Below are 21,322 nucleotides of genomic sequence, written 5' to 3'. Positions count from 1 at the left end.
TCACATTAGACTCATACAGCCTTTCCTCCAAGAGCAACATCCTGAACTGCTGGGAGTTGTACAAGAAATGGAGTCAGATACCTGGTTAACAAATACACTTTTCACACCTTACAATGTGTGATGCACTTTCAGTCACCTAAAAAGTTTCTGCCAATGTGTACATAACTGACCTGTTTAACGAGGGCAAGCACAAAACTGACATCTTGGAAAAACCAGAGGTGCTTCATGGAAAAGGAAAAAAAAAAGGAGTATCAGAAGTAGACTTACCGAACAAAACTGAATTATTTGTGTTAAGAACTATAGAAAGCCCCCTTACATTTTGTTTAAAGTTAAGTAACCATTTCTATAAGTGCTGGAAAAAGACAAGAGCGGTGAAGGCTGAAAGAGAAGTAAAGGTGAACAATATTCAGAAGATAACATTTTTGAATCATATACTTTTAAGCAACAGCAAGTTCTGTGAGCAGCAGTAAGTTGTTTAGGGCATCACCTATCCAAAACACAGAAAAACTATACCATATAATTAAACAGCTTACCAACATTTTTTTGTATTTTTAAATCTGATTTTAACGTTCACTCTTGTAAAATATATTGAGAAATAAAATTTTTAATCTATAACATGCAATGTTATTTTTCAAAATAAATAAATTCAACAACAAAAAATCTTTTCTTTCTTATGATCCTAGAAACTGTCTTCTGATGCTTTCATTGAGTGATGTTTCTGCAGGGAGAAGTATATTTTCATGCTACTGAAAACACCAGTTGTTTTTATATAATAAATTTAATTATATCTGTATTTTTACAAACTACATTAAATCATATTTAGCACAGAGATCTGTGTCCTGGCAACTATCGTATGGTTTTTATAGTTTATCTTTCCAGTCAGCAAATGCTAGAATCCAAGCTGTATTCCTCTCTCCATACTTGCAGGAAGTAATGTAGTCTCCAAATATATGATGTTTCATATAATATACCTCATGTTTCACTGTTTTTTTGTTCAGCAGAATTACATTTCATTTATTTAGTTGATTGCCACTCCAACATGTTTAGCCATACTTTAACATAGAAATGTTCCACAGCTGTAAAAAGCATTTTTTGAGTCAGGACCATCATCAATAACATTTACTAACCAGGGAAGAAGAGCAGTACATTTTATAGATTCTTACTTCAATGCACATCCTTAAAATGTGAATAGGGAAATGCAGAGTATTTTACTGCTACCTACAGAATAGTGTATCATCATTAGTAGCCAGTGATATATTCTCAACTTTGTTTGGTTTTGGTTTTGCTTTGTTTTGTTGGTGTTTTTTTCCCTTTTCCCCCCCCCTTTTTTTTTGTATAAAATAACATATCAATGAGATCACAACCAGTATTTTAAAAAGTACAGATTTTGTATGTGTGTTTAAACTTGCTACATATGGCAGGAAGAAGAGAGTTCTCTTTTAAAGGACCAAACTCTGGAAACATGTATTTCATAAATTTAAATGAGCAGGATCCAAGACCTGGAATTATACACATATGGCTTCTGTACTTTTACACTCTGTTCAAGTCTCAAGATCTTTCAGTCAAACCAAAACAGCCAAATATTCTGTTAGAGAATAGTCTATTCTATTAGAGAGGTCTCATTATTAAGTTGTCTACAACTTAAAAGAGATTTTTTTCAATTTTATGCAAGATTTAATGCATTCATTAATCATAAAAAGTCTTTGAAACGCAACAAGAAACTGTCCTTAGGGCAAAGGAGTACAGTTTCTTGCTCAAACCCTGAATCATTAACATCATTAGAGATTTATGCACATGTGAAAAACCTCTCTACTCACTGTTGTGTTTCTAGCAAGGCCAAATAAAAATTACATTTAAAATTCAAGATGGAGGCTTGATCTTATGATTCTCAGAGTCACAGGTATGTACAGCATAATTACTAACCTTGCATTTTTTATTAGAGATAGAGCAGACTTGAGGTTTTAGCGGACTGTCTTTTCAATGACACTCTTCCTTCCCCAATTCCCCGGTACCTCCCTTCCACCCAAGCTTTGGGTGACACCAAGGAGAGGAAGGCAGGAGTAACTTCACCTGGGTTTTCAATAAATCTGTAAAGTCCTGTGGAACTGACCTGTCACACTGAAGCAGATTGATGATTTGTAAGCAGACCTGGACTCTTCAGAGCTGCAGCTCATGTCTACCACTCGAGGTAACTCTCTCAAAATGGCACTGCTTGGCCAATGTCTTCACAACAGCATCTGGAGAGGGGGATAAATGTTTTGCTGATGCTCAAGAAAGCTTTTTGCAAGACTCAGGAATTCAACTACCTGTTCTCCAGGCAAGCGTATTCCAGCAGGTATAGACTCCTCTACCCCTCTGCTCATTCTCACCAGACCTCTGATCAGCTCTGATGGATGTCCTTCTCTTATTCCCTCAAAGATGATAGTCTAACCTTTGACCAAAACCACCATGTCAGCTAAACCACAGGACTATCAGGTCCAGCCTGTTTTGAATACATTCAGGGATGGTGACTCCATCCCTTTACTAGGCAGCCTGTTCCAGTGCTCGACCATCCTTTCAGTAAAGAAATTCTTCCTAATGTCCAACTGAACTTCCCCTGACACAGCTTGAGGCTATTTGCTCTCATTCCAGTATTTAACAAGCCTTTCAGTAAAGAAATCCTTTCTGATGTCCAAAATGAACATTCCCTGGCACAGCTTGAAGCCATCTGCTCTCATCCTATCACTAACTGACTGCAAGAAGAGACCAACCCCATCTCGCTGCACCCTCCTTTCAGGTAGTTGTAGAGAGTGACAACATCTCCCCCGAGTCTCCTTTTCTCCAGGCTAAACAACCCCAGCTCCCTCAGCTGCCCCTCATATGGCCCTACTCTCTACACCCTCCACCAGCTCTGCTGCCCTTCTTGGACACATATTCCCACACCTCCATGTCCTTCTTGAAGTAGAGGGCCCAGAACTGAACACAGGACTTGAGCTGGGGAATCACCACTGCACAGGGGGACAATCACTGCCCTGGTCCTGCTGGCCACACTATTGCTGATAAAGACCAGGATGCCCCTGGCCTTCTTGGCCACCTGGGCACGCTCTGGCTCCTCTTCAGCCAGCTGTCAATCAGCATCCCCAGGTCCTTTCCTCCTGGGCCACTCTCCAGCCACTCTTCCCCCAGTCTGTGGTCCTGCATGGGGTTGATGTGATCCAAGTGCAGGAACCAGCACTGGCCTTATGGAACCTCACAGCAGCAGCGTGGGCCCCTTGACCCAACCTGTCCAGATCACTCTGCAGAGGCCGCCTATGCTCCAGCAGAACAACACTCCTGCCCAGCTCAGTGCTGTCTGCAAACTTACTGAGGGTACACTCAATCGCCTCGTCCACACCAGCAATAAAGACACTCAGCAGGACTGGACCCAGCACTGAGCCTTGGGGATTCCCAGTAGTGACTGACCACCAACTGCAGCACCATTCACCCCCACACTCTGGGCCCAGTTCTTAACCCAGTGAAGTGCGCACTTGCCCAAGCCATGGGCTGCTAGCTTGCCTTAGTTTAATACAGTTATACAAAAGAGTGACTCAAAAGTGAGTTATTTTCCCTTTAGTTTTAACCATTCCCCTTTAATCAATAAGGAAAAATGAATGTGGGAAGGTCTAAGTGAAAAAATAAAAGCTTACTAAAAAGAAAAACAGCAACAACCAAGATACTATTTTTTGTCCAAAACAAATCAACATTGCTGGGACACTGGAAGAAACTTCCCAGATGCTGCAATACTGACCACCCTCAGGGGCTGGAACTCACGGAGAGATGGTTGAACTTCCCGGCACAGCACAGCAGCTGCAGGCAGCGGCTGGAACTCGTGCAGTGGGTTTGATCTGTCCTGGTTTGGTGTGGCAGCTGGAGAGAAAGGTATTGTGAGATTCCAAAGCCCCGGGAGAACAAAAGAAAACTACTTCACCAAACAGCACAGCACAAAGCAGCAGCAGTGAAAAGTTGTTGCAAAATTCACTGTGGAGAAGTTTTGGATGGCAAAATGTAGCTTCTTGGTTGTGACTCAGAGATCTGCCCCATGCCAATCCATAGATAGCCAGAAGACAACAGAAGAAGAGCTCCACACACATTTGTTTCTAGTTTTTAAAGGGATCCCCAATTCCCCCTTCTGTGAACCCAGTGTAAAACACCCAAGTTTGGTTTGCTGAGTTGCTGAATCTTAAAGTGACAGTAAAAACAGGCTACATGGATTAATGTAGAGGAAATATGGAATACACATTTTTTGGGTCACCTAGCACACAGCTTCCCCAGAAGAATGCTGTGGGTGACTGAAGTCCAAGGCAGACAACATCCACAGTCGTTCATCATCCACTAGGTTGGTAACCTCATAGTAAAAGGAGATTAGCTTGATCAAGCAGGATCAAACCATGCTGGCTGGGCCTGATCCCCTGGTTGTCCTATATGTGATGCATGACAGCACTCAAGACATCTGTTCCATAACCGTCTGAAACACCAAAGTCAGGCTACAGCCCTCTAGCCCTGAACCCTCCTTCCAACCCTTCTTGCAGGTGGGCACTACATTGGCCAACCTCCAGTTGTCTGGGACCTCCCTAGTTAACCAGAACTCATGATAAATGACGAAGAGTGGCGTAGCAAGCGCTCCTGCCAGATCTCACAGTGTCCTTTGGTGAATCCCATTCATCCCCACAGACTTGTGAATGTCTAAGCACCACAGCATGTCACTACTACCTCCTGCATTGCAGGGGGTCTGTTCTGCTCCCTGTCCCTGTTTATCAGTGCAGGGAACTGGCTGTCCTGAGGATAACAGGTCTTTATGTTAAACACTGATGCAAAGAAGGCATTAAGTACCTCAGCCTTTCCATCATCCTTGGTGACGAAGTTCCCCTCCATGTTCAATACAGGATGAAGATTTTCCTTGGACATCCCTTTGTTGCTCATTTATTATAAAAGTACTTTTATTATTTTTCACAGCAGTGGCCAGGTTGATTTCTAGCTGAGCTTTTGCCTCTGATTTTTTCTCTATACATCCTTGTACTTTTCCTGGGTTTCCTGCTCCTTCTTCCAAAGGTCATAAACTCTTTTACCCCAAGTTCCAGCAAAAGTCAGACCAGTCTTCTTCCCTGATGGCTTGTCTTTCAACAATAGAGCATGCTCCTGTGCTTTTAAGATTCGACCCTTCTTGATCCCTTTATCATCAAGGACTGTTTCCTAAGGGACTCTCTGTGTCCTGAACAGGTAGGAGCTGGGTTAACCCCACTCCTTACTTCATCAAGAATCAAAACCTCTATAATTTTATGGTTGTGACACTCAGGATGGGCATTCTGACCACTTCATCACCCACCACTTTCAGTTTATAAGCAGCAAGTCTTATAAGCAGCAAGCACCACACCTGGTAGGTTCCCTTACCAGCTGTGACAGAAAGTTCTCTTCCACATAAACCAGGAGCCTCCCAGACTGCCTCCTTTCTGCTGTGTTGAGTTTCCAACAAATATCTGGCGAGCTAAAGTCTTCCACAAGAAAAGGGCTGGAAATTGTGAATTACCAGTCAGCTGCTTAGTTACCAGTTCACCTGCCTCTTCATCCTGGCTGGCTAGTCTGTAAGACTCCAACAAGGATATCTGCATTGTTAGCCTTCTCACTAATTCTCACTCAACCTTAACAACACTATCCTTCCTTACCAAACAAGTTCTAGCTTCAAATCAGGATCCTTATTCCTATCCTTTGCCTGGAGAGGAGAATAAAAATACATGGGATTTCCTAGTTAGCAGCTCCTGTATGTGGATCTCCTCGACCTGGGACCATTTGCAGTTCTTGGTGCTTCAGGACAGAGCATCAAGGCTGCTGGGGAAAAAAAAATCTATAGAAGATGACAGCCAGATAGACACATTGTACTGCTTTCGTGTGAAGAGGTTTTGTTAGTGGGGGACTGCAGGTGTAGCTTCTGTGACATGCTGCCAGAAGTTTCCCTTTTGTCTAACTGAGTCAATGCCACCTGGCTCGAAGAAGGACTCACTGCTGGCCAAGACTGAGCCCATCAGTCATGATGGCAGCATCTCTGGGATATTGTCCTTAAGAATGTGAAGAAGAAAACTGTACAACTACAGTGAGAGAGAAGAGTGAGAATATGAATATATATAAGTACATGTAAATATACTCTGCAAACACCCAGGTACATGAAAAAGCATGAGGAACAGGTACTCCAGTATATATATATATGTATGTATGTATGAGCAAAACTTCCCATGCAGCCAGTTGTGAGGCAGGCTGTCTTTTAAGTCCGTGGAAGTCCACAGTGGAGCAAATATCCACCACGGAGGACCCCACACCAGAATACTTCAATACCCAGGGAAGGGACCCAGGCTGTGCCTGAAGGACTGTACCTCCTGGAAGAGACAGGCTACAGACGGACGAGCAAGGGCAAGAGGCAAGGGCCAAGGGCCAAGGGCAGCAGCATTGTGACAGCAAAGGCTGGGAAGAAGGGCCAGCAAGGAGGGACCAAGAGAAGGCAAGGCCTGGGGCCAGGGTGATGCACTCCACGATTTTTTATATACTGCACAGCCTCGCCCACAGTCCAATTGCCCAAGGAAATCATTGGCTCATCTGGAGAAGCACCCCTAAAAGCAGGAAGGAGTTCTCTCTGCCCTCAGGGAGAGTGGCCCAGAAAAGTCCTCCCAGTGACAAAGATTTTAAAGGCTTTCTCCAGCCCAAGAGGCACCCTGGGGTAGTCCTCCTAGAGACAGAGCTCCTCTCCACCCCTTGATAGGGTAGATTGCCAAGAGACACAGCCCCTGTTCACCCTCCTCCCTCTGCACCAGTCACAGGTCCTTGCATGTGCATGAGCTGTTGCTGCTAAAGCATGTGCACATCTTCCAGTAATTTTCCATTTAAACAACAGATTTTTGAACAACAGTTCGGAATAAAATCCAACGTTGAGACAATTTGACTCTAACATTAATAAGTCCCTCACAAGTAAGTAAGAGAAGAAATAAAATCTGAAACAAAAGAAGGCATCTCATGAAACAAAAAAGAGAAGTAACACCAGTAAATATAAAAATATGATGAACTAAAAGATGTTTTGGAAAGCTGTGTGTACTCCTTATGTTCTAAAACTGATCAACACATAAAGTCAAAAAACAATGGCAGTGTCAAAACCTCACCAGATAATTATATAACTTCTTTCTAAGCTACTCTTTCATTCCTGTCACTGTACCACATAATGTTCAATCCTATTACATAGTATTCATTGTATGTGAAACAACATTAAACTTGCTGACATATAACATCTTATATTAAATATACCTCAATTACGGGATACTGTCTTTATCTTTAATATAATTCCAGAGCAAGTAGTGTCAGAAGGTAAAGAAAAAAAATTATTTTACATATATATATATATGTATGTATATATCATATATGTTTTAGATATATATATATATAAAAAACATATACATACACATACACACACACACACATATATATATACAGCATCTACATACAGGTTTAGTTATATTTCTCTGTACAAACAGCAATTTTGGTTCTAAGAATAAAAAGACAATTGTTCGAATTACTTCTGTAGTGTACTTTTATACTAGAATATATAACTTTTAGTATTACAGAAGTTGAACTGTGATGTCAGTCTTTGAATACTTAAGTAGGTGGGTGTCTTCTGTTGTTTTTCTTCTGCAAACCACTAACATGAAATTGTTATTCCCATCTCAAGCAGAAAAAAGGAGCAGAATGAGTTTTCCAGTAGTACATTAAAATAAAAAATAGTTTGCCTATAATGATGCCTTTTTAAGCCCCCCAAATGCATTGTGAATGATGACTAGTAGAGAAGAAAAGATTTATTGAAACACAACTTTAGCATACTGATCCATGATTTCTAAAGAAAAACAATCCTTGTTTAAAAAAACAGTAAAATACTATTTACTGTCTGCATGAATTTCCGGTATTAAAATATCTTTAACACCTCTATTAATATTTCTGGAATTTCTTTTTCAAAGTTCTTTTGAAGAGTGACTTTTGTACAACCTAACTTTAAACATATAAACCAGCATAAGTGAAAGCTGGTTTTGCAGACTGGGAAAAAGGTACATCTCCCATGTCCCATTTGCGACAAGGATGGAATCTCCTCCTTGGGTAATTCCTTTCAGAAAGAGACATTTCTGCACACATAAAAGCACACACAGAGTAAGAAGGGAGTGAATGCTGCTACGCTCTGCTGCACCCCTGCCAGACAAGGCAATTTTTATTTTCAGTGCTTACATACAGATGTTGGTGTCCAAGTAGCCAAGTACACTATGGCTACTGCCCTTAAAAAGCAAAAAACAGCTAATAGCTCTTCAGCTACTCCCAGCTCTTTCAAAATTGTGGCAGCAGAGATAATTCATGTAAGTCATGGAAATTGTCACATACCTGGAGAAAGTTCTATATGCAATTGCTGGAATATAATTTATTCTGACTGTATGTGCTTCAAACATCAGAAACCAAAAGTTTATTTCCTATGCACTTGCTTTTTGCATGAAACCCCAAATGCTGCAGAATTATTTTCAGTGTCAATTTCTTGTTTAGCACATTTTCCACCCTCTATGTTTTGTAGTATCAGGGAAGTCTCTCTGGGATCTAGCTACATCTCTGATAAAGAGCTGTTTGACAACTCATTCTTGATACAAGATTTCTCACTCATTTTAACTACATACAAATATACAGAAAGGGCTTACACGTATTTATTTATAAGTATAGGTGTGTATATGCCAGTATCATATTCAAACACATACAGAAAGTAAATGCACGTGTGCTCACATATGTACAGCAAAACAATGAGATTTCCATGGGGAAGTGCAAAAGTTATTGTTAAAATATCTGTCATCCATGTAAGAGAAACAGACATGAGCTGGGCATTAAATTTGCATACAGCCCCAAGCACAGAGGTTCCTGCATGTGTAGTGTTCTCCTGCTCTTGAAAATAGGCATATCTGGCAGGGAGAGTCTGTCAGGATTAACTCAGGAAAAAACACCTGCAAGAAGCTAATTTGAAGACATATTGAGAATTTGCCTCAGTATATGAAAATAAACACAACTATGCATACTGAAAGTTATCAGAAACACTATGCCCATACATCAGGGAATAAATTAACACACAGCCATACACCACACTGTGAAAAATGGTAGCCACTTAGGATTGATTTAGGTCTTTTTCGTAGGTTAAGAAGGAAGTGAGGTTTTTGGGAGGTTGTGGTCAAACCAATCAGTGCTTGGCTTTGAATATTGGCACCTGGTTTGGCCAGTAAAGGTATAGACTGCCTCTGAGAACACAGGGGGTTAAAAGCAAGAACTCCCAGGAGAACTCTCTCTCCGTCCCGGTCTGTGAAGGAGCTCAGAGCTCCCCTGCCCAGCTGGGAATGGCTGGGAGAGGGAAGCCATGCGGCCGGGTGAGGGAGGCCGGAGCCTCGGGCAGAGGAGGGGGGTGAAGGCCTTGCAGGATGGAAGGGTGGAGGAGCCCTGAGAAGCATCAGGCCCCAACCCCCCGGGAGATAGAGAGAGAGCCAGTGCCTGTGCTGCCTTGAAATTCCGTATCATGGACTGGCAGCACGGCCGGCCAGAAGGAGAAGTGGGGGATGCAGCGAGAGAAGGTGCCCGGCCACTGTGGGAGTTCTGGGCAGACAGAGGCGAAGATTTTAACCCCTGTCTAGAATAATGGAAACTTTACAAGTACTGGTCCTCCTGAATCTGAATGAGGAGAGAGAGATGAAGCAGTGGGCAAGCGTGATGAAAGGGAGTACGAGTGGGAGATGTCAAAAGAGGTGAGAAGAATCCTAGGTGGGAGGAGATGATGGAGTGGCCTTGGGCTGGACTCTTTCTTGTATGGCCATGGACAGACCCGTGTTTTTCCTGTGCCACAGAGACTGCATTTAGGGGGAGGCAATGCCTTGAAGCCAGAGAGAGCATGGTGAAGCAGTGGCAAGAACAGAGACGGCTGAGGAGGGTGTGGGATGCCCTCTGTCTTCAGGAAGAGGAAGATCTCTGTTCACGAGGTCCCAGGGAGTAAATTTGTTGGGGACTGGTGTCCCGAAGTTGAGAGACTGCTGCTTTTGGAACTGGGTGGGACATCCTCAAAAGGGGAACCCTAAAAGCAGTTCTGGTCCATGTGCAGTGGTGAGAGCACTGGACATGGAGGGGGAGAAGTCACGAGGGCCGATGTTCTCCGGGCAGTGCCACGAGTGACATGGAAACACAGGAGGTTTCAACTGTGTTTCTCGGGGAAGCCTGTGGTACAAGGGGGGATTCCTCTCTCCCTGATGGACTAGAGAGTTGATTATTTGAGGGGTGGTGATGGACTGAAAATTGATTATCTGAGAGATGGTGACAGTGTGGAAATCTATGGTGTTATTTCATACTGTGGAGGAAATGTGGGGGAGGAGGAGGAATGTATTTGGAGGGTTTTCATTCTTAGTTTTGTGTCTGTTCCTTTTTAGATGTTGTAGTTAATAAAGTTTGTTTCCTTTATTCCTAAGATGGAGCCTGTTTTGCTCTGTTCCTGATCACATCTCACAGAAGCCACTAAGGAAAGAGTATTTTCATGGGGGACACTGGCATTGTGCCAACCTCAAACCATGACAGTCTTGCACTGCTTAGATTTGGAAAAGAAAGGGCTTTTTGAATGTTCAGACTGAGAAGAAAGAAAAAAGTTATATAAAATTAAACTAGTTGTGATATAAACAGGCCCAGATTCACTTGATGGCTTAGTGAATAACAAGGCAGCATAAAGATGTCAATGCTTCTTTTATGAAAAATAACCAAAAGGTACTTTTCTTGATTTTGAAGCTGCTTTTGACAAAGACTATACTAATAGCTTCTGCTTCAAGTTACATTCAAAATTTTTTTTTAACCTAATAACTTAACTTGTGTAAATAGAGTGTGTCTTTTACCAACAAAGCTGGCTGCTGAGGTAGAAGTTATTGTGACTTAAAATTCTGGTAGGAAACGTAGGCATTACTGCATGTGATTTGTATTTTAAAAAAATTATACAATCTAGCTACGTGTGAAAACAACTTGACCTGAAACAATTTAGCATGTCTTTCCTTTCCTCTTCTTCTTTTTCCCCCAAAATTAATCCTCTTTTTCTTTCTATTTTGTAATAAAAGAAAGCATGATGCCATTTCATAATTTATACTTTCTTAACACACACACGCACACACACACACACGGACACTCAAACACAAGGAAAATAACTACTCATATCAAAAGTAGGACAAGAAAGCATATCTCCAAATGTTCACAGCTACATGTCTTATGAGTCTTTATTACTCTTAAATAGTAATTTAAATTACTCCAGAGATTTCACACATTTCTGGCCTGCTAACATGAGTTTAGTTGTTCCATTGACAGTACATAGATACTACTGAAGAGTAATAAAATATATATGATTGGGAAAAAGCAGTTGAAGATTGCGTACACACCCCACAAAACGTTTTAGCCAGACTGCAAAGCAAGAATATTGAGGAGGGGTCACAGAACTCATCCAAAGAAAACTGAGGTATTATCTGTAGCACTTTTAGAATGTGCTCAGCTGGCGGTGGCCTCTGCACCTTCAAAAAAGAATGGCTACAGAGGCATGGCTACAGTTTGAGGCAGTGACAGCTAGTCTCCAGCACCTGTCTTTGGTTCAGCAACACTGTGCTCAGGATGTGACACTGAGTCTGCTGTCTTGCCAACAGTACAGTCAAGGAGCCTGGCATTGACTTCAGGCTTGAGACCCCAGCAAATGTGATGGTACCCTGTGCATTTCTGGTAAAGGCAGAAGGAGACAAGACTACTTAACAAGTAAGACTTTTAAAAAAAAATCTACTGAAAAAAAATCTGATTACTGCCAACCCTCCTTAAATAAAAAGTGTGTCCTTCAACATACACGTGTCTTGGGGGCGTCTCATAAGGACAAGGTATCCCAGATCACAGAGGCCCGAAGATTGTTACTTAATGTTTAAGACTCGCAAGGAGAGACCTTGTGTGTGGAGGCAGTGGGGGAAGCGGGCATCCCTATTCGCCCTCGCAGTTCGGGAGGACGCGCACACCGCCTGAAAGGTTCCCTGCTCTGCCCGAGGCTTCTCTCGGTGTGGGTTTGTCCTTGCTCCCTTCCGCGGGGGGACTGGGGACATCGGTCGGGTGTGCTGCAGAGGGTGTGTGCTTGGCCAGAGATATTGCAGCGCCGCAACTCGGCACTAGGGTCGCACCTGCCTGCCTTCCCCGGCTCCTGCGGTGCCGCGGTCGGGCACTGCCCGGCAGGGTGCGAGAGGCGCCATTTTCCTTCCTCCCCGTCCGCTGGGCCGAGCCCGCGGGCCCCGCGAGCGCCCCCTGCCGGCGGCCGCGGGAATCACCACGGCGAAGGGGAAAAGCCGCACGAACCGCTTGGAAAACTGCTGATATTTTGCTGCTCGCTCCGTTCTCTTACATACATACATACATAGCCTGGTAAAGAACTGTTATTCTTGTTTTCTACATTTTTGCTGGAAAGCTCCATAATTTCTGAAGTTACAATAATTCAGAGGGAAGGGTCTTCTCTCCATTCCAGGAACGTTCCTTGGTAGACATTTGTCTTTTAAACCAAGAAATTAATCGGTGCCTATTGTGTGGCTCGAGAGGAAAGGATGAAAAGAGGATAACAGCTCTTGGGTAACCCATTTGTGTTTGGGTTACAGAAACCTCATTAGGCATCACCATGGTCCAGCTTACCGCAGTTCAGTTGGCAGATGATCATGGTCATGGTTTTTTTCCATTTGCGAATCACTATCTAAACACTAGCCCTAAAACTAATGCCATGGTAACTGTTATCAAGTTTGTAGAATGGGTCAGTTGGGTGAGTAATTCAATGCTTGTAAACATCTTCTGGACTGTGCGTATGTGGCTATCTAACTACCACAGCCTAAGATGCTGGCATTGGGGGTTAGCTAATAATGGTAAATTCCTCCTGTTTGGAATGCAGGGGGTATGTCTTTCACCCACCTTTTCAGGCCAAGCACAAGAGCTTTGGAAGGGTTTAAATTCCCCCCCAATGCTAAAGATACCATGTTTTTGATGATGTTTTTGCTAAGTTTATTCAACATGGTCCATTTAGTATTTAGAGAGAGGGTGAAGTTGTCTTGGGTAGCTACCCTAAAATCTGCCCCAGAGGGAAGGGATGCTGCCCAGATACCTGCTGCAGAGGCAAGGGAAACTCCCCAGCAGCAGCACCTGCAGTGAGAGGGAAAGGTCGGTAACACAGCAGCGCAACTGACAGATGTCATGGTCATTCTGGCTCCACGCAAACCAGAAGGACAGCCAGCAGCCATCACCCCATTATGCAGGCCAATAGGGTAAAGCCTCTGTGGCAAGGTGAGTGGCAGAATAAATGTAGGCATGGAGAGGTCTGGCAGGTTGCTTATGTCACACTGCCGCAAACCGTCCCAGGTAACCCTCTGGCATTCCTTTTGTGGTCTGGCAAATTTGGCTGGGGATAGGCTCTCCCACTGGGGTTTTTTTTTGGGAACTGCAGCATAATGCTGCGAGAGGTGTTGGGGCTGATCCAAGACTTGGCTGGGGATTAGGGTTCCCTTCTTTCTGCTTGTTTGGGCATCGAGCAGAGTGGTCACTATTGGGGGTTTTATGTATTTGGCTCCGTGACTTTGCTGTGCTGCAATTCAGCACTCCGATAGAATCTGCCTGCTTTCTCTGCTTCTCCCTGCTGCTACTTGGTAGTGCCAAAACCAGTTGCTGCCTGTGGGAGTTTCAGGGGAATCACTCCCCCTTCTCCCTCTTGTCAGAGTCTCTGAGGAGGGACTCTGAGGAGGGTCCATGCTCGCCCTAGAATACTGCAGCACCTCCGCCTCGCCCGAGCCACCAACACAGCCTGCCAGCCATGCTCACAACTACACCAGCATGGAAAAATAGCGCTCAACGCGTGGGAAGCCTCTGTTACTGTGTTCTTGTTTGCTCTATTTTTTTTTTTTTTTCTAGTAAGGAACTGTTATTTCTTTTCTTATCTTTTTGCCTGGAAGTCCTGTGATTTTCAAAGTTATAGTAATTTGGAGGGAAGGGTCTTCTTTCCATTTGAAGAAGGTTTCTGCCTTCCTTGGGAGACATCTGTCTTTTAAACCAAGACACAGTGGTATAAGAAAAGCCTTTCACATAAGAACCTGTAAGATCTGTGATGTTTCCAAGCCCATCTGTGTGCTGTTTTTCAAATAGGTGAATATTTTACAGTAGGGGTTCTTGGTTAATAGCCTTCACAATGCAGATGGGTTAAAGAAACCTTTTGTTTATGAAGGCAAAATTAACTAGATAGGATCCAGCTATTTATATGTATATATGAATAGCTATCTCTCTCTCTCTCTGTATATGTATATATATACACAACAGAAAGCAAAAAACAGAGCAGTGTTAACATCCCACTCTAAAACCACCACACCAAAATGAACTATTTCAGGTGACAAAGAGCTCGCTGTAAGCCTCTTCAGTTGTCTTCTCTTAAATTTTTAACTCACAACTCTAATTCAGGCAACAGCACCCCAACAGCAGGAAATGGAAACCCCCTTCTTAGTGGGGACTGTAAACATAAATGACAAAAAGGCATGTGGTGGTGGAAACCCAGCCACGCCTTCCCAATGACAGGAATCCAGAAAGCAGAGACTTCAATATCCTGTTAGAACCCACCTAAATGAATGAAAGCCTCATTTCTAAAACATTCTTTCTCATCGACTTTCAATCTGCCCTGGCAAACTAGGCTCAGCAACAAAATGCCTAAAATTTTATTAAAAAGGGTGTAAGCGAGTGGAGAATCAAACACAGGCAAAACCCTGATGTAAAAATAGCCTCATGAGAACAGAATTCGGCTGTGGGTTTTTCACATTGTAGAACAAAGTAGTACTAGTAATCCCCTAAAACAGTATGTCAATAATGTTTATCCATGTCAGAACTCAAAAACAAAAATACATTAAAAGAAGAAGTACAATATCTCATGAAAGTTCATTATTGCATTCCCATTTTTTCCTTTGAAAATTTGATGTGTGTGACAAATTGCATGTTATTTGCTCAGTAGACTTTCCTGATAATAGAAGATATTCTTCCCCAAAAGAAGGTATATTTCAGGCAAGCACATTCACATGTACTGAGTCTGTCCTTTACTGAAAAAGAGCTTGATCTAATAAGTAGAATGTCATCATGGAACAGAAATTTTTAAAATAGATTACCAGGTAAACTTTAAATTACTTCAAACATTGAAAATGTCTATTTTTCTTAAGATACTATTCCTAAGCTATTGATATCTGTGAAATGCAAGTTTTGCACTGCCATATCACCTGCTCAACGACAGCTACATAGTATTTATCTCCTGAATAATTCTTAAAGACCAGTCAGTTCACCTAAAAAAGAAGGAAGACAGAATAGAACAGAGCAAAATTGATCTATTACCATTGTAGCATAATTTTATCATAAGATAATTGTTTATACCCTTGAGATTTTCAAAGTTTAGGGGAATCTATTGTAAAGGAATATATATGTATTTCTCTGTAATCTTTCTGTCACAGAACCCAACAGATTTTTATATATAACTATCTAACAATGAAAAAGTTAAAAAATAAAACTTGCAGCTCATCCTCCAGACAAGCAACTGAACAGTTTTCTATCATGCTTAGGTAGAAAATAAATGTAGCCTTATTCTTTCACACAATGAGAATCGAAAAAGAGAAAGTAATATACAAAAAAACCCCAAAAAAACAAACAAACAAAAGACATACCAGCCATGCCTGTGTACACTTTTAATTTTTCCTTGCTATACAAATATATAGCTGTGTATGACCTGCATACAAAATACCTGATGTAGAGATGTGTAGTGCTGTGAGGATGCAACAGCAAAGTAAAAAAATAAACTATTACTAAACCAAGATTTTTTCAAATGTGTATTAGATGGAATTGCCTCCTTTCCTTGTGTTAATGTTTTTCGTTCTTCTCTCTACACAGTATATGTTCTGTTTTGACAACAGTCAGTCATTATGTGGTCCTGCTTTCCTTGGTGCCCCAAGCTGGGAAATTACTCTCATGCCTTATGAGTTACAATATGAGCATTTGCTATGGACAGCAAGTGCATTTCTAACTTGGCGACTGACATGACAAATTAAAGCAGTGCCTTCAGAAACAAGTCAGCTTTCCTTGTTAACCATGCAGCTTTTGCTCAGGCAAAACAACCAATAAAACATACTTTCCTCTCCATTTTTTTTTTAATGCTTGCTTGAATTCGTGTAGCAATTTGAAAGATGAAAAGGTTTGCATTTTACAAAACAAAACAAAAACCCAACCCAGACAAAGAGTGGCTCAGTGCATGTGGGAATTCAATCCGTGCTTCCCTCATCCACAACAAAAATGCCTTCTATTCTAGTGAGAAAGGGAAAGGCTGGAAACTCCCATGCTGATAGTCCTGATGTTTTTCTGCTGCTACAGTGTGTCAAAGGTTGTTCCCTCCCACCTGCATCACACTTTTCTTCTTCTAATACACAACCAAGCATTCAGACAATACGATTAAAAATCATCTTGCTCATGGGAGTCTTTCTCAGACATTCCATGTTCCCTTCTCAAATATCCAACACAGAGATAAAATCATTAGCTTGCACCTTAATAAGAGCTTGTATGATTTTTTCTTTTTATTTTCTATTTATTCTTTCTATTTATCTATTTATTTTCTATTTACTGACTCTCACTAAAACTAAGCACAATCTCAGTAAAATCAAATTAATCTCAGCAGTTTTATTCAGCATGTTTGTGATCATGGGTAAGAGTGATAGACAACCAGACCTTCTTTGTTATGACCTCTTAGGAGAAAAATAATAAGCCTAAAGACATTCTGCATTATGTGACCTAAGAGCAACTCCAAAGGAAAACAAACTCATTTTAAGAGATGATATGCTATCAGTGGGTTCTAGAAATGGAAGCAGTGATATACTGATGCATATACTTGAGGGGGAGAAAAAGAAATGTTAAACTCCAAACATTTGTTTGCAGATTTAAAAATAATGTCTATGTTAATTTTTTTTGATATTGCATGTTGAAGTTGAAGAAGCAAGTAATAGCAGCCTTGGTAATGAGTCATTCCCCAGTACTGACAGCAAGGCTGGTATTCTTGTGGGGTAGCCTGATCCTGCATTGCAGTGGTTTTGGTGCAACTCTCTGACCATCAAGCCAGCACCAGGTTAGTTGATGACTGTTGTAAGTGATGGATCAAGCCCAAAGGGAGAAGGATGAATTGGTTAAATGTGCAGAGTTTACCTTACTCAGCAGATGAAAGAGACCTCTAATATAATTTAATTTACAGAACAGAAAAGAAAATGTGAGAATTATGAGAATTATGCTCGGTTATTAATACCTTATGGACAGTGCATTAAAACAAATAGTTATGAGAGAATGTTGTACATCTGAGGTACCTCATGAGAGTGATCTGCTGTTTTAAGACCACATATTGTCAACAAAGTCTGGAAATTATGCAAATAGTACTAGCTACATTTAGAGGTCTGCACAAGTAAATCTTTCCCACCTAAATAGTAATTGTCCCTCAGGAAAGGCAATGATTTTTGTATGATGCAAAGGTGCTACCTACAGGCTTGAGCAGAGAATGACATGCAGGGAAGCTCAGGAAGAAGGATCCCATTTTATAAGGAAATATAATTGAATTAGCATTACCACTAAACTAAATACCTTTTAATTTCAGGATAAAGAACATGTTTTACCAAAGTTTTAAAAATTTATAATATCAAAGATTTTCAGTCAACACAATTTAACTCTAAATATTACAATGGTCTCTGTATTTTCCTGGGTTTTTTTATTTAAATCAGTTACAATACAACAACAACAACAACAACAGCAACCAAAAAAAAAAAAGAGGCTTTCTTTTTTAATCAACAAACATCAAATAATCTGTATGGTCTTCTGATACACTTATTTCAGGCATGTTTTTCTTGACAAATAAACTTGGCCACAACTATCAAAAGATCACATCTGAATATCAAAATTTATATTTGGTCTTAAAAATACAGTTAAGTGACAGTCAGGAAGTATTTGTATCCTATTAAATATACATCTATCCTACACCACTTGTATAAACAATATTTTACTGAACTGTGCACAGCTGTACTGAGAATCACTTCCCTAAAAACAATAGTATGTCCAGTATTTTTGAGATAATGAAAAAATGCTTGGGAAAGTGCTTTAATTTAAGAGCATGCTTTCTCTTCCTCTTTTGCTTGTACCCAATCAGATCAGATGTGGCAAATATTTATAAATATGTGAAGATTTACTGTTGGGGATATTCATGCTGATTTGAATGAACTTAATTATATGAATTTAAAAGCACAGGCTCTGTTTGTTAACTTTTAGGAACAAAGGTGTGCCCACCACCCTATACATGATACTGCAGTATACATCCAGCATATAATGATAACAGCAGTAGCAGCAGTGTTCTCTTGCATTTACCTTCAGCTAAGACTAAGGCAAGACATGCAGTTGAAAACTAATATATTCTGCCTTTCAAAAAAATTCTGACATCCTTTTTTCTTTTCCATTTTTGGAGGGGGGAAACAGTTTCAAAAGTAGTACAAAAATAGAAAATAAAAATATAAATATTATTAAATGCATTTTGTATTATATAATAGAGTAATAATTGAGAATATTTTTTCTTTTAAATGTATAATTCAGCAGTTCTGTATTTATAGGCTGTATTTTTCATATCTATAGTGACAAAAAGACAGCACCTGTTCACAAGTACAATTATATAAATATTAGAATCCCTACCGTGCTATGAAAGCATGAATTTTAAAATGAGATTTTCTTTTCTGTCCATTGGTTCAAATTCTGAATTCCTTTTAGGAAGGAAATGTCCATGTAAATTTTTATTTGTATCAAATAATTGCAATATTCAGAGTCAATTATCTGATGAGTTGAAAAAATGCCTTAGTTTACTGTCTCAGATGAACAGATAATCTAGATAAAGCACTTTTCTGAAATAATTAAGATATATTAGTAGCTAATTCCAGCTTGTCCAAATACACTATTCCAAAGAAATAAACCACAACATAAGCTTAAAAGTATATGAAAAATAAGCTCAGGGAAGAACAGATGGTACTGATGTATGCTATAGAGTGACGAAAAGGGAGTTCAGCAACAATACGTATCTTTTGCTTTATTCTTAAGCAACTAAAATCTCTCTTAAGGACAAGATCCTATTCATACCGTTTCTGATTTTAGATTGAAATTATTATGCAAAATATCCAATTATTAATCATTTTCAGATGAAATTTCAAGAATGCTGTGGTCAAAACCTATCAGCTATTCCTATTCATATTTTTAGAAATTGAGTAAAGAAAAGGTTTACATTACTGTAACTCTACATATACATTATTCTACATACAATATAATTACATCACAATTAAATAGACTTAATTCTATTTTATTTATTAAGATAATACTGAATAATTTTTAATATAAATATCTCATTATAATGAAACACTTCAGAGTACATTTAAGTGACTGTTGATGAGAGAGAGAACCACACAAGTGGCAGCATGTTCATAATAACTTTACTGTGAAATTAAAATTTAACTCATTTTAAAATACTTAATGCCTCCTATATAGTTGTCTGTAAATTAGTTCAAGTTGCCTTTGCCACTAGTTGAATTTATTAATATACTATTGAATTCTCCCAATTTTCAATCAGAAAGTCCATGAGCATTAGTGGTAACGTTCATGGGTAGCTGGAGAAACAGAAATAAAGAGAAAAGTTCCTACTAGATTTCTCATTATGGTAACTAAATTTTCAATGATACGCTCAAATCCTTCTATTAATAACTTTCCTGTAACAAATCAATGCATCAAAATGTAATGCCTTTTTGGTGCTATTATTTTAGATTATATTTTTTCTCCCTTGTTAGATTTTCTTAACCCATAGCCAATGTTAAATTCTTCCAAAGAGTAGGGATAGCACATGTCTATAAACACTCCTAGTTTCATAGAGAAAGGAAAACAATGGCTTATGGATTACTACAAAAATATTTCTGACAGGGGAAAATTCAAAATGATTCAGTCACATGCAAATATTCTTAATTTTGCTGCATGTCTATGCCATACAAGCATTTCCAACATTTAAAACCCAACCATGATTAGATAAATCATAACTGATTAACTAAATATTCATAAAATGCTGTAGTCCTAAAATTAATTTCTTCTTTGAATTGCTATAATAGAATTTGCATGAAGTTCCTTGCAGGAAAACGGCTATTATTTTTTCCTTTGTACTTTTCCCTGAAATGTTCACAGAGTTCTTCAGAACACTGATCAAAATGGAAAAAGTAAAATAAAATAATTTTCTTTATGAATGCTTGATGACCTTTGACATCATTCACTATTTAGAGGCCCATAAAAGAATAGATAACATATATAACTCACAAATTACCAATTATGAAAAATTATCTAGGGTAGAATGCTACAGTAATGCAAAAAGATGGATTACTTGTCATAAACCAACAAAGCTTTTGTTTGCAAATCCAGTATCTCACTTCTTTTTTTCATGCTGGGAAACTTAAAATTATTTTTAAACTGCATTAACTTTAAAAAAATGCAGCCCCTCATTCAGGTCAACACTGAAAGTGACCCAGAAATAATCTGTTATTTTTTAACCGATATATATTTTATATTTGACTATCAGTTCTAAAAATCAAGATTCAGCAGAAATAAGATACATCACAGAGCAAGCAGATAGTCCTGTACTTCAGACATATTGGGGTTGCTGGTTTTACCAGCCAGATCTTAAAGTGGTCTCAGAAAAGTGCTGCATTTGTCATTGCCAGGTAGGCAACAGAAATTAATTAGTCAATAATCACGTTTTATAGCACAGGCATCCCGTTTTAAAACACTCCTCCTGCATTAGAAATTCTTCAGAGTTTTGGTTTTATTTTCTTCTCTGCATCGTGAGGGAGACAGACTTTTCAATTTTTAATAGAAAGAATGTGAGAAAGAATTAATGTCTGCAGAAAATAATATAAATACAAGCTTTAGAGTACCACAGTGCTGTGTCATCAGCTATTGAGGAATTATCTATGAAAAACTCTGTCTGGTGATGCAGCTGAGCATTCATTACACTCTCTGACTGGTAAATGACAGGACTGCTCAAATGAGAGACAAACCAAGATGAACATCATTTTCATCCAGAAACCAAAACCCCCCTTCTCAGCCTTTTGCCTTTCTTGCAAACAGTGAATCCATTGCTTGTGGCACAATGCTGAGAGAAAAACACCAGCAGGAATGCTTCTGG

General features: G+C 39.9%; 1 protein-coding gene across 6 annotated transcripts in view; it reads right to left on the bottom strand.

The window, feature by feature from the left end:
* Positions 1-21,322, bottom strand: part of MCTP1 (multiple C2 and transmembrane domain containing 1) — a 215,445-nt gene that overhangs the window by 63,729 nt on the left and 130,394 nt on the right. The window contains exons 16-17 of one of the 6 annotated variants that reach the window (XM_039695681.1): positions 3,767-3,885; positions 2,115-2,237 (exon numbers count right to left, since the gene is read on the bottom strand). The exons of 4 other annotated variants lie outside the window; for them this stretch is intronic. In XM_039695681.1, coding sequence (XP_039551615.1) covers positions 3,772-3,885 — 114 coding nt within the window. In that variant the 3' untranslated portion in view covers positions 2,115-2,237; positions 3,767-3,771. Of the gene's footprint in view, positions 1-2,114; positions 2,238-3,766; positions 3,886-21,322 lie in introns of those variants that run through there. One more of the 6 variants, XM_039695682.1, reaches the window with a different exon arrangement.

This window comes from Passer montanus, unplaced genomic scaffold (assembly GCF_014805655.1).
Source record: "Passer montanus isolate IOZ18808 unplaced genomic scaffold, ASM1480565v1 scaffold91, whole genome shotgun sequence".
In the NCBI taxonomy this organism is placed as follows: Eukaryota; Metazoa; Chordata; class Aves; order Passeriformes; family Passeridae; genus Passer; species Passer montanus.
The sequence above is the reverse complement of the archived record's forward strand: the minus strand, read 5'-3'. Positions and strand labels throughout refer to the sequence as shown.